Below are 15,231 nucleotides of genomic sequence, written 5' to 3' on the forward strand. Positions count from 1 at the left end.
ATATTATAAAATATAAAAATTTAAATTTTATCTATTATTTTACACATAAATTGTATCGATATGCTAATATTATAATAAATAATTATTGACTCACTTATATAAAAAATAGTTCCCAAAAAGTGTATACATAATGACAATATTATTGTAATCTTAAAGTATATATATTACATACATCTGGAGTAGAAAGTAAGTCAACCAACCAAAAAGCTGAGGGCAAATATGTCAAATGACACAAGTTGCAAAGTAGTTGCAGTGCTATATAAATCACACAGCATCGTTTCCTATTTCCACACAAAGAAGAAAGAAACTAACACAAAGCATTCTTCACAGCAAAATAAAATATGCAACTCAAATCTTGCCCTCTTCTCTATGCGATCCTCTTGATATTGGTGGCTTCATTTCATTACCAAGCCTTGGCCATTTCGCCTAGTACCATCGTTGGCAACTGGCGGCCGATTCCGAACGTTAACGTGCCAGAGGTGTTGGAAATCGCTAGATTCGCGGTGTCAGAGCACAACAAGAAGGCTAACGTGCAGTTGGAGTTTGTAAAGACGGTGAAGGGTGAAACCCAAGTAGTCGAAGGTACGAATTACAGACTGGTCATCATCGCGAATGATAAGGCTGCCGGCAATGCGCCGGGAAACTACGAGGCCGTGGTCTGGGACTTGCCTTGGAAGCATTTCAGGGAACTAAGCTCTTTTGTGAAAGTTTAAGGATGATATCATATATGTAATTCTAGTCAAGTCCTGAATAAGAATGTCTTTGTATCTGATATGAAAAAATATTTTTGGACATAAATTGAGATCTCCTTCATTGAATTTTGAGATGTTATATTATTATAGGTTTTAGAAATACTAAATAAGCTCTTCGAAAAAATAACTTTGAGTGATCCAACTTTTTTAAACCACATATAAGCTATTAAACAACATATTTAAACATCTTATAATGTCTTTTATATTTTTTTAGCAAACATCTTTTCTAGCTTCTGAACTCCCAAAAAGTTTGTAATTTTTTCGAAGATCGACCTTTCATGCATTTGTACTGAGATAACTACGAAAGTGGACCGGGTTAAATTGTAATAAAATCATTTTGAGTATAAACTATTTTACACAGACTATTATTTAATAAAAAAACAAAGCTAACATATGAAAATGAATTTTGATAACATAGATGACCAAAATCGCAAATAAGTAAATATATAAAATATAAAATGCAATTTTTTTTAATAAAAGATATGACTGATATTTAATTTTCGTGAAAGTAAATAATCAAACAAGAAATAAGAAATTTTCGCGAGACAGATCGAGTATGATTCTACTCTTGTGATATTACAAAAAAAATGTATTTGGCGGTCTATATTTATATCTTCATGTTCGGGTCAATAAAAAATTAGAAACCCTTCATGTATATAAGAATAAGTATAGATTTTTGGATGCACTCACTTGATATGGTAGAATGAAATAAGATATGAATCAAATGATGAGTCTATTTTATTCCTACGATGAATATCACAAAAATAAAAGATAAATAAATTACAATGATTTTTTTATTATAAAGAATTCATAATATAATTAAAATATTTAAATAATAATTATTCTAAAATTATTTGCTATTCTAGAATCATTATTATATTATTATTTATTGTTATTATACTTATAATTTTTATTAAATATTAATTATTATTGTTCTATTTATTGTTATTATACAATTATTATTATTTTATAAATTAATAATATTCTATTATTACTATATATCATGAACACTTAGAGGTAAACAAATTCTCTTAATTTATATTTTCGAGTTATTATTATTTCGTATGGAAAAAATTGTTTATTCTTTTTTAAAGAATAAAGTTTATAGTGGTCGTGGATCTTGGAAATATATAAATTTTATGAAAGTTAAAAAGGGAAATCTCCCACACACATCCTAATTCAATTTCTTCCGACCTAATTTTCACATTTCTAAAATCTCTCGTAACATATAATTTCTCAGTTCCCATATTTCTTCATTTTAGTCTTCCTAAAAGACAATAAAAGCTTGGCAAAAACTTGTGTGAGACGGTCTCACGGGTCGTATTTTGTGAGATGGATCTCTTATTTGGGTCATCCATGAAAAAATATTAATTTTTATGCTAAGAGTATTACTTTTTATTATGAATATCGGTAGGGTTGACCCGTCTCACATATAAAGATTCGTAAAATCGTCTCACAAGAGACCTACTCTAAAAGCTTTAACTAAAGTTTGATTCCACATCCCTTAAAAAATTGATGTGAATGGTGAAGCCTTTTTGTTTTACCTAAAATATTGTTGTTTTAAACTTCCTATCCTATTTAAAGGAATAAAATATTAATAATGTTAGATTAAAAATATCTCAGTTTTGATGATACCAAACAACATCAAGTTGTTTATAGTTCCAACTGCTATTTATTTGTATTTACAAGATTCTAGTTGTGTTGGGTTGCAGAAATGCTAAAAATATTGATTATAATGATAACAAATCTTGTTATTATGTTGCTAACATAATTAATTAAATGTATAGTTGGTAGATGTCAAGTTGGAAGTACTAAGTTGCTGAAATATAATTTTATCACGACTTAGTTTATGGCAAGCTAAAATTTTTCGATGATATCTCATTGCTCGATGTTTTAAATGACAAGAAACGAACACGGTTGAACAAAAAGCTCAAATTGCTACAAGTAAAATTTCTAATTAGCTCAACCGATTCGGATGTTATATATGTGAAATAGTGGTTGCAAGATCGAGCTGGACGAATCAGAAACAAAAACCAGCGACTACCTTGTTCATCTAAATGGAACGATTCAACATGCGTTACAATGCTAAGACCGTGATTTACAAATCATCTTCACAAGTTGAAATCTGAATCGGTTCTTAAGATGGTGAAAAATGACGATGAAATTGTTGATTTTGCATTGAATAAGAAAGAGTTCCAGGTTGTATATATAGTATTTCGAGCATCTATATCTCATAAGAACTCTAAATTGAGTGATTTTTTATTCTATGGAAAGCTAAGATAAAACTATACAATATTCATGTTCATCACTTTCTTCGAAAATCAATGAATCAAGACAAACTAAGTTGATCAAACCAACGAAACAAGTTGATCAACCAACTCGATGTGGAACAGCCAGCAGACCAAACTGATCAACCTGCTCGATCCGGAACAACCTGGTCAACAATATAATTAGCTCGATCTCAAAATATGTCCAGTAACGTGAATATGATTGTTTCAATATCAGAAATCATATAAAACCTTTATAAACGATCATATTCCTATTTCAAAGGTTCATATCATTCTTGGGGGCCATAAATACAAATATTTGAAGATCATATCATAAGTAAATGAAGGGAGAGAATGAGGAAGAACAACTCAACCCAAAAAGAAATACCTCGAAGCATTTATTGAAGGGCTGGAGTATGTAAGGGAGTCTAAATAGAGTTATCACCATAGTGAGAAATTTTTCCTTATGTTCGATGATACATTTGAGAAAAATACATTGTAATGATATGTTTTGCTGAAGCATTTTATGTGTTCTTTGAAATACCATAATGTTTCATACTAAGTATTTGATTCAATCAAACTGTTTTCATACATTCAAATTGTATTTTCAAATCATTTGCAAAATGTTTAATTGGTTTTTCAGAGGGTTATGTTGAGTTTATTCCACTCAATTTAGAATTGTAATTTTTCGATACTCAGTTCATTTTGAACATTTCAAGAACAAGCTATTGTAGCTCAACTAGAAGCAAACTATTTTTAAAAGTTTTTATTCACCCCATCTAATCAAATTTTTATTTTAACAACTGGGATGCTAAGTCAATCCAGATAGCCAAATCTTCAATATCATGCTGGGGTGAATAAACAGTTAGTCATATTAAAGTCAGTTCCCAACTATCTATCAAGATCAAGCTGCTTCCAACACTTAAACCAGATTTCATAATTTAATTCAAGTTGTAGCTGGTACGCCTACAAAACAAGTCAATATGTACACATACCATGGCGACATTTTAGAAGATCAATTGATCAATCAATGTACATTATCCGACCTCTTTAGTTGTCCAAGAATGTCTCCTAATAAGAAAAAGATAAGCAGAGACATTTTTCTCTCATATATCGACTTTTCAGAAGCTGATTATTGCTATATTTGGATACATGTCAAGATGCATTAACTGACCTGCACTATGAAAGGGGAAAAAGACAAGACAATTTGTTTTGTGTCGGAAATCAGTACAAGTATTCATTTATTGAAGATTGACCATTGAAGGAGTTCATCTTTATACGCATGATTAAAGATTGAAGAACACTATTGAAGCTCTCACAATCCGCCTTATCAAAGATATCGAACACTCTTTAGTGATCTATCTTTAAACTGCTCTAGCACACACGTATGATTCATATTGATAATATGGGATCAACTTGTGCTACCCAATCAATTTTAGTTGCTCAAGCTACTTAATTGAAGAGTTGTACTTCTATCTGTCTGTACCTAGGGTTCAATAAACATTTTGAGTTTGTGTTGTATATAAGATACTAAGAGTTTCAGTTTAGGCATTGGAAAAGTTCTAACTGAAGTGGGTTTGTACAAATAGTTTATAAATCAAAGCCTTTTAGTGGATTCATTCCTTGAATAGAAGAAAGGAGAGACATAGAAGAATATTGTCTTCCAACTTCCATATACTTTGTGTTATTTATTTTCAGTCATTTATCTCCCATTTGTTTCCATATATTTGTTTGGTATCTGTGTTAAAAGTCTGTTTAAATGAATATATGTCATATCACTTGTCCAGCCGGATTTTTTCGCACTTGAAAAACCATTTTCAGTGTCTAGTTTCATCTAGCCGGTCTAGAAACAAGCATTAACAATTAAAAATTATTAAAATAAACTCAAGTTTCAAAGAAAATTTTAAAGAGTTTATGCATTCCCTCTAAACTCTATATTCAATACTAACAAATAATGTAAGGCCCTAGAGTATATTATCTTGTAATTTTGAATAATTAGAATAATTTATTGAGTTTTAAATTAAAATAATTATCTATGCCAATTTTTTTTTTTGAAAGTTGTGTTAAAAAATATGTATTTTAGAATATTAGAGAATTATAGACGATATTAAAATACATATAGAGTTTAAATAACACACGAAAGCAAAAAAAATTCAAAACCGGGATAAATGGGCTTGAGTTACTATTTTTAGTAACCATTTAATATTATAATACATATATATACATACATTATACACACCCATCAAAAGAGAAGTAAGAAGCAAGAAGACCCAAGCCCTTCTCTGTTTTCCCGTCACCCTTGTAGCGGCTGCGATAGAATTGTTGTATCTCTTCCGTCCGAACTCAAAACCCAAAAATTCTTAAACGGTTGTCTTGCTAACATCCTAAACTTCGATTCAATCTATAAATCAATCATTTTGAGCAAGGATTCGGTTAGATCGAAGCTGCTATTATTGTGCTCTGTTTATGCGTGATTTCTTGACCGTTTTGGCGAGTTGTTCTTCTTGTTGCTGCGATTTTTACTGCTTGAGTTTTTAGAAATGACATAAATAAAGACCGTAGATCTTTTTTGTTGGCTATCATGAGCACTGTAATTATCAAATTTCAATTAGAAACGGTTTTTTATGATTTTTCTACCAAAATGTGTCAAAACCGAATTCGCAATTAAACTGTGTAGAAATACTACTGTAATTCGAGCTTATGACCTTTGTACACTTGGATTCTTGTTAGAATTTTTCAAGTTCGCAATCTTGATTTTGATGATAACAAAACTTGTTAATTGTGTTACTAATAATCTACCGTAGTGTGCAGCACCTAGGATCATTCACGAGCTGTTTACATCGCAAACTGAAGACTCAACTGATCGCACAAACTGAATCAGTCTAACTGTTACGTCAATTGAGCAGTCCAGCTGATTGTCCAGTTGATAGGTGGTTCAGCAGGAGAACCTCAGAATCCTGGCCAGCCGAAGGAGTGTTCAACTGATGAAGAAACCCAGCTGATCAGTCCAACTGAACAATAGTGAAATCAGTTCCACTGACGACTCAACTGATTTCACCAGCCCAACTGAAGATCAGTTCAACTGACTAGTTCGAAGCTTCAGTCAGAATCTTTAAGTTATGGATGAAGACAAACTCTTTCAGTGGAGTCCAGCTGTACGTAAAGGTACAAAGCTATTGTCCAATCCAAGGACAATAATGGACGTTGCATCAGAGCATTAAAGACAAAACGTTTCAGAAGGGCAGTCGAAAAGTCGAGACATAAAGTCCAAGAAACGAATTCAAGATGCAACGGATACAATAAATGGGTCTCACGGTACGTTCAGCTTTCCCGCCTATATAAAGAGAAGATCAGTGAAGACTCATAGAATAAGAAATATACACCAAAAGAAGAAGCTGAAGAAAAAGAACGAGATTCAATACACAAAGCTTCTTCAAGAGAGAAAGGAAAGGGCACGCACATTGCACATCTGATTTCAGAAACATTCAACCCAGAGGGACACTTTAACGTGTTATCTGCTTAGTTTAGAAGCCATTTTCCCTCAGTGTGTGAGAACATCCTTGTTCAGTTCTTACACACAAATTCTCTCAACCACTCATATACAGTCTTGCACAAAGACGTTAAACTTGTGTATATAGTCTTGGACACATAGACGTTAAAAAGTGTTGGCTGGAAGGTGCTGCCTTCAGTCGTATCTAGGAGTTCAGTTTAGGCAGTAGTGTAAGTCCTAGCTGAGTGGATTTGTACAAAGAGTTGTATAAATCAAAGTCTTCTAGTGGATCCTACCCGAGGCGGTAGAAGGGGTGACGTAGGAGCAGTTGAAGTCTCCGAATATCCATAAACATATCTTGTGTATTTAACTGATTAATTATTGTTTTCAAACTGTTTGGATCAGTTAGAGTATCCGTTAGTTCAGTTGTCACCATAACTGAACTGATGAATGCAAAAACTAATATACCCTTTTTCGGTTATTTAGTTTACATAAGTTAAAACATTTTCTAATATAACAGTTTTCTTCACGAAGGATTACTTCGAGTTTCTTCGGCTTGGTTTTTAACCAAACTCGATTTAATTCATCGATGTTAATATTCTCAGAACACGAGCTATTGCAGCTCATTGGAGAATATTTTTTTTGAAGCATCTGAAAGATGCTCAGCAAACGGTCCTTCAATTCTAAAATTGTGGTTCAAACAAAAAGTGTATATATATGTGTTATCTTTGAAATGAGACTTGAATAGTTAAAATCTATCAAGAATTGAGAGAGTTATGCACCTTTTTTTTTTGAAACTGCTCAACTGCCATGTTATGCCCGAGAACAGATTGGATATAGTGTATTCAATGAAATGTTGGGCTCAATCAATTGGGAATTTGAATATGGTTTCAACCGGACAAAATTAGATAATTGAGTTTCTTTTCATTTCCAATTTGCGGATATTGATTTGAGTCAATATTGAGGGATATATGAATTTTATGCTATGAAGTGTCGAATTCGGAACTATAACAAAATGTAGTTTTCATGATTTCTGTTTTTGGGCGTTTTAATCGTGTCGAGATGATTGAATTTCTTATTGATTTTTTCCGGTGAGATGGGTTTTTATTCGGCTTATTCTTATGTGTTTTAGGCTGAGGATCTTGAAGTAAAGTTGATAATTGGAATTGTCAAGTTGGTATAGGTATGTTACAGTTCGATAACATACAACAGTAACACATAAATTTATTTTAAATATAAATACGTGATGTTATTGTTGTTTACGTACTTATGTGGGTTATGTGTGTCGCTAAATTCCTCGTTGTTTTATATGATCATTATGTGACATATTCTATGGTATTTAGTATAGGACATGATATTATGACATTCATGTTGATTCATATCGTTCTTGTCAGCCCTTGTTGATATTCATTGTTATCTGGCACTTTTGTTTATCTCGTGATCATGGTGTGGCTGATAGGCCTATATACACTGATACAAATGATATCGTAGATATGATTGAATAATCTCGTGGTTAGTGCAACATTTTGAGGTGAGCGCTGGGATTGTGTCATCCGGTTGTTTTGTGCCATCCTGTTATATATTGTTACAGCTGTATGGAGGCCGATTTGGGGTATTAATTTGCACAGCCTGGCATACCTCGCATACTTGGCAGAGAGGTTTAACTACATGACGATGTAGCTCCCCTGTGTGTCGTTCGAATATTATTCTTGTTGATAATATCGTTCATTTGGCTCCGTTTACCTCGTTGATATTGATCCATGTTCATGCATTTGACATTTCATCTACATATATATTGATGCATAATTTATGTTGTTGTTATGTTTGTTGAACGGTTTCATAGCAGAATCCTAACCTCATTTGTTTACTGGAAGGGCTGTTGTTGTTGCTTTTGGTCACCATGGTAGATCTCACGAGTGGTTTTGCAGCACCAGCAGAGGTTCCACTAGCAGAGCTCGTGATTGAGGTGGGGTTGCTTGGTTTTGTCCATTGAAGTTTCCCAGCTAGTCTTTATGGTTGTCTTGGAGTTTGCATCAGTTCTATGCCGTATTTTATTTGTCGGGGAGATGTCCCGAGTATCTGTATGGGTGTTTGACTTGTTATTATTTAGTTTGGATCAGTTTTAGTATGTTTCAAAGTCTTGCCGGCTTAGTTGAACTGATGCTTGAGAATTGTTGACGTGTGCCTGATTGACACTTGCATGTGATTGTTTATATTATCGTAGCGTCAGTCTTAAGTCATTTTACTATTTTCTGATGCTTGAGTTTTTTGAGATGTTCTACTTACGGGGAGGTCATGTTGAAAATTTTTTTAGGCTCTGAGGTCCGTTTTAAAGTATTTTAAACCATTTTTCCGCTGCAGAATAAAATTAAATCATTATTGTTTGATCATTAATTGTCATTAGAATAAATGGACATCACAAATAGTTATTTTCATATTATTTAAAATGATTCATCATTTATAATTTTATTTTATTATATATAATATACATGTTTTTTAGTAATATTTTTTTAATTTAGGTTAGATTGTAAAAAATAAAATTGAATAAAAAATGTATAATTATATATTGTATGTGAGGCTCATTTACTCTAATTACAATTAATTATCAAATAATAATTTTTTGATTTAAAGCAGCAGCGGAAAAAATGTTTAAAATACTTTAAAATGGACCTCAGAGCCTAGAAATTTTTTGGCATTACCTTCTCATAATTAGGACATCCTGAAAAACTCAAAAGGCAGTTTATATAAAAATATACTCCAACTAGAGTCATTAAAACAAAAATCAAAGTCAAACAACCTATAGCCGCACTGTCCAGGATTAAGAAGAATTAAAACTTACCAAGTACTCACCAGATCATAAGAACCACAGAGTCGACTCAGAACATAAGAAAATAACCAAATATCACTACAGATACACGGGGCATCTCCCTGACAAATGAACTACAACACAAGACTGAAACAAACTTCAAGACATAACCAAGCAATCCAACCTCAATCCCGATCTCCACTGGCGGAACCTCGGCCTGATGCTACAAAACGGCTCGATAGATCTACCATGGTATCCAAAAGCAACAACAGTAGCCCCTCCAGTAAACAATTGAGGTTAAGATTCTGGTATGCAACAGTTCAACAATAACAACAATAAACATAAATCATGCATAATCATATAATAAAATGTAATGTGCAATGCATGAACGGCTCAACGATAATCGGGATAACAGAAGCCAATAAACGGTACGATAACAACTGGAATAATGCTCGAGCAATAACTCAGGGGAGCTACATCGTCATGAAGCTAAACCGCCCTACTAAGTATGCGAGGTATGCCAGGCTGTGCTGAATAACACCCTTGACTCGGCCTCCATACAGCTGATACGATACAACTGGATGGCACAACAGAACGAACTAGATGACAAAATCCAAGCGCTCACCTCAAAAGGCTACACTAACCACGAGATTGTTCAATCAAATCTACGGTCTCATGTGTATAGGCCTATCAGCCACATCATAATCCCAAGATAACAACAGTGCCAGATAACAACGGATATCAACAATGGGCTAACAAGAACGATAGGGCGCAACATGAATGTCATAACATCATGCCCTATGCTAAATACCAATAATATGTCACAATAATAAACATATACCACAACGAAGGCATTTAACAATCATAATCCCAAGATAACAACAGTGCCAGATAACAACGGATATCAACAATGGGCTAACAAGAACGATAGGGCGCAACATGAATGTCATAACATCATGCCCTATGCTAAATACCAATAATATGTCACAATAATAAATATATACCACAACGAAGGCATTTAACAATTTACAACAATCAACAAGTCATAGATACGATCAGTGCAACACAGAATGACAATTAAACATAATTTATGTTTTATCGTCGTATGTTACCTAGCTGTAACATACATATACCAACTTGACAAATCCAATATCAAATTTACTTCAAGATCCTTGGCCTAAACAAAACAACAATAAGCCGATCATGAAAACTACATTCTATTCCAATGTCCGATTTGGCACTAAAGAGTATAAAATTCATATCTCGCTCAATATTAACTCAAATCAATATCCGTCAATTTGAACTGAAAGAAAACTCAATTATCTAAGTTTTTCTAGTTGAAACTATCTTCATAATCTCAGTACATTAATCTCAGAATTTGCAAGAACACACTGCCACTCACCAATTCTCGGACAGAAAATCTTCTACTGAGCAGTTTCAGAAAAATAGCCATAACTTGCGCAATTCTTACAAGAATTTAACGATTCAAGTCTCATTTCGAAGACAAGACATTAGCTCTACAATTTCATTTGAACCAAAATTCCAAATTCCAACTGCACAGAGGTCATATTCTCGAATTACAGAAGGTATTCTACACAGCTCAATTGCATAATTTGGTTTTGATGCATTTTGGTAGAAAATTCATATAAAATCCTTTTCTAATTGGAATTCGATGATTCTAGCGGCTCTAGAAAGCTAACAAACAGATCTACAAGTTCTATTTAATCACAAGTCGAGATTCTTAACGCACAATACACAAAAACTCGAAATTCTGAAGCACAAAAACTGAAAACTCACCAAAAACTAATGCACATAAACAGGGCTCACAAAATGGAGCTTTGATCTGCTCGTTTCCTTGCTCAAAATTCGCGATTATGGCTTGAATCGAAGCTAAGGATGTTAGGAAGATAATCCTTCAAGAATTTTTGAGTTTCAACTTGGGACGGAGGAGATATGGCGATTCCATCGCAGCCGCTACACAAGTGACGAGAATTGTGTTGGCTTCCTTCTTTATTATTTCCCCCTTTTCCTTAATCTTTCTATAAATGGAGGTGTGTGTTGTATGTATAAATATAATAATTAGTCACCAAAAGTAGTAACTCAAGCCCATTTATCCAGGTTTGTATTTATTTTGCTCTCGTGTGTTATTTAAACTCTATAAGTATTTTATATCGTTAAATTCTCCGATATTCTAAAATACATACTTTTAACACACTTTCTAAAATTATTTGACATAAATAATTATTTTAATTTACAACTCAATAATTATTCTAATTATGCCAAATTACCGGATAATTACTTACAGAGCCTTACATTGTATACACTATTTGTACACAAAACATACGTGCAAAAATAAAAATGAATAAAAATGTATAATTATATATTGTATACACTATTTGTACACAAAACATATGTGCAAAAATACAAATTAAGGGATTAGATGACTATATTTTTTTGTCAGTTTTGTGGATTACTCTCATTTAACTTTTTTGAAAAATACTCTCATTTTTAACTTCATCCCATATTTTAAAGGAGTAAAGATTAATAATTATTTTTAAAGTTATTTAACATAACCTATAATTTATAATTTTATTTTATTTCTTTCTAATATATTTATTTTTAATAAATTTTCAATTTAGTTTGGGTTATAAAAAATAAAATTTTTGAATAAAATATAAATTTATATTTTATCCATTATTTTACACACAAAGTGTATCAAATTACTAGTATTATAATTTTCATAAAAAAACTAGTATTATATTATTTATATATTATTAGATCACTTGTATAAAAAATAGTTCTAAAAAGTGAATACATGAGAATAATATTGTAATCTTAAAGTATATATATGACACGATTGCAAAGTAGTTGCAGTGCTAGCTATATAAATGACATAGCATCACTGCGTATTTCCTCGCAAATAAGAAAGAAACTAACACAAAGCATTCTTCACAGCAGAAGAAAATATGCAACTCAAATCTTGCCTTCTTCTCTATGTGCTCCTCTTGATATTGGTGGCTTCATTTCATTACCAAGCCTTGGCCATTTCGCCTAGTGCCATAGTTGGCAACTGGCGGCCGATTCCGAACGTTAACGTGGTAGAAGTGTTGGAGATCGCTAGATTTGCGGTGTCGGAGTACAACAAGAAGGATAACGTGCAGTTGGAGTTTGTAAAGGTGGTGAAGAGTGAAACCCAATTAGTCGAAGGTACGAATTACAGATTGGTCATCATCGCGAATGATGCGGCTGCCGGCAATGCTCCGGGAAATTACGAGGCTGTGGTATGGGACATGCCTTGGAAGCATTTCAGGGAACTAAGCTCTTTTGTGAAAGTTTAAGGGAGATATTATATATGTAATGCTAGCATCTTGAATAAGAATGTCTTTATATTTAATATAAAAAAATATTTTCGAACATAATTTGAGATCTCTGTCATTGGATTTTTGGATGTTATATTATTGCACTTTTTAGAAATACTAAATAAGATATTTAAAAAATAATTTTAAGTGATCCGACTATTTTTCAAACCACATATAAGCCGTAAAAAAACAACATATTTAAACATCTCATAATAATATATTTACCACGCTTACAAACTCCCAAAAAGTTTACAAGTTTTTCGTAGATTGACCTTTCATTTCGATTTTGATAACTATGCAAGTTGACTACGTCAAATTGTAATTAAATCATATTTGAATATGAATTATTTGTATACAGAATAAAAAAACAAATATAACAAACTAAAACTGAAATTTGATAACATATTATGCCTAGTTTTTCATAAAAAATAGTTTTTCATATCATAACGACATCATTTCTATTTGGACCATTTTCAACTAAAGATTTCGTTTTTTTGTCAAATTTTGTTTCAATTCTCTCTATCATGAACATTAATTAGGGGCAAAACAACTTTCTTAATTTATATTTTAATTTTATTATTATTATCATATGAAAAAAATTATTATTTTTAAAAAATAAAGTGTACAATGGTCGGTGGATAATAGAAATATATTTAAAAAATTCATAAAAGTAAAAAAAATGGTATTCTTAAACACTTGTCCTAATTCAAATTCTTCGACATGACTTTCGTATTTATGAAATTCTGTAAGGTCCTGAAATTAATTATCCGGTAATTTTGGCATAATTAGAATAATTATTGAGTTGTAAATTAAAATAATTATTTATGCCAAATAAATTCAAGAAGTGTGTTAAAAATATGTATTTTAGAATATCGGAGAATTTAACGATATAAAAATACATATAGAGATTGAAATAGCACACAAGAGCAAATAAATGCAAAACCGGGATTATTGGGCATGTGTTACAATTTTTTTAGTAACTAAATATACATATACATACACACAATTTGTCTTTTGGAGAAAGAAAGGAAGAAATCAGAAACCCAATCCCCAATCCCGTAACCTTCCTTCCCCCTTTCTCCATTTTTGTCACTTTCAGCACCTTCATTTGGAGAAGCCATAACTTTTCCGTCCGGCGTCGAAATCACGAATGGTTTGAGGGGTTTTCTTCCTTACATCAGTAGCTTCGTTTTGAACCATGAATCGCTACTTTTTATGCTCGTTTCAGCCCCAATCAAACCCTGTTTTGGGACTGCTCCTGTTCGAGTTTCTTGTTCGATTTTAGGTGAGCTATTGCTTGGTTTTTCTTGGTTCTTTGGTGTATATTGAGCAAGGATTTGAAGCTTAAATCTTACCTTGCTGTTCCTGCATTTTCCAGCTAGTTTTCAGTCCGGTTTTTGATCGTGAATAGTGTTTTCCGACGTCTTTTCCGGCGAGTAGCAACATTGGACCGCTAGCGACTAGTTTATACTTCGATCTTGGTAATTTTGGATCCAATTCCAGATTTTTCGGTGCATAAGTAGGCTGCCCCGAAGTGTAATTTTACCCGCTTCGATTTAATTTTGCTTTGTCGATTTTAATGCATTATATTGACGTATATATTGGGTTTATATTGTAGGTTCGATCATTGGAGAGCTTTGAGGTATAAATCGAAGAGTTTGTGAATTAGTATCGAGTTAATCGTGTGATTATTTTGGAGAATTACGGTTATTTAGTTGAAATTTCAGAATTGTTGAAATTGATTTGGGAATTAAGTTTTGATAATTAAAAATCAATAAGTTGGATTAATTTAGTTTTATTGGCGAATTGTGAATTATTCGACCTATTTTTATCATTGTTAGGTCGAGGAGATTAAAGTTGAGCTTGTTGTGATTTTAGAGTCGGTTTAGGTATGTTACAGTTCGGTAACATACGACGGTAAAACATAAATTATTTTTAATTGTCATTCTATGTTGCACTGATCGTGTTTATGATTTGTTGACTGTTGTAATATGTTAAATGTCTTCGTTGTGATATATGTTTATTATTGTGACATATTATTGGCATTTAGCATCGGGCATACAGTTATGACATTCATGTTGAGCCCTATTGTCACGCCCCGTGTCCGAAGCGTCGGTGACATCCGGCATTGTTTTACGATTTCTTGAAAACAATTAAGCCTCGTATCGAAATGCCAAAAACCAGTCTTTTTCATAAATTAAACATTGTCTTTACATTGACAATAGAAATAAGAATACATCAGAGTTGCAAATGCGGAAACTGAACAAAAGGAAAATAAAGTCTTGATTTCTTGTATCTTGCTCATCGGCTACCATCCCCAGAAGGCTTCTTGTTCCTCCTCATTTATTTGCTTTTCATTTTTATCTGAAATTTGTAAGGGGTGAGTGTTTTGGGAAACACTCAGCAAGTAGGGGTCGATCGATTTCCAATGATACATATAGAACTTAATCTTTAAAATATTTCTTTAACAAACTTTCAAACCTTATTACTTTTAACTCATCATAACAGAAACGAAACAAATATGAGACAGAGGTTTCAGACGATTCAGAGCAATTCA

At 32.5% G+C, this 15,231-nt stretch overlaps 1 protein-coding gene across 1 annotated transcript; it reads left to right on the forward strand.

Moving 5' to 3' along the window:
• Nucleotides 1–341: 341 nt before the first annotated feature.
• On the forward strand, nucleotides 342–713 carry LOC142535240 (cysteine proteinase inhibitor 1-like). The gene has a single exon (XM_075641725.1). The coding sequence runs from the start codon at nucleotides 342–344 to the stop codon at nucleotides 711–713; it is 372 nt and encodes a 123-aa protein (XP_075497840.1).
• The last annotated feature ends 14,518 nt before the right edge of the window (nucleotides 714–15,231 follow it).

The sequence above is a fragment of the Primulina tabacum genome, unplaced genomic scaffold, assembly GCF_025594145.1.
Source record: "Primulina tabacum isolate GXHZ01 unplaced genomic scaffold, ASM2559414v2 Contig902, whole genome shotgun sequence".
NCBI lineage: Eukaryota > Viridiplantae > Streptophyta > Magnoliopsida > Lamiales > Gesneriaceae > Primulina > Primulina tabacum.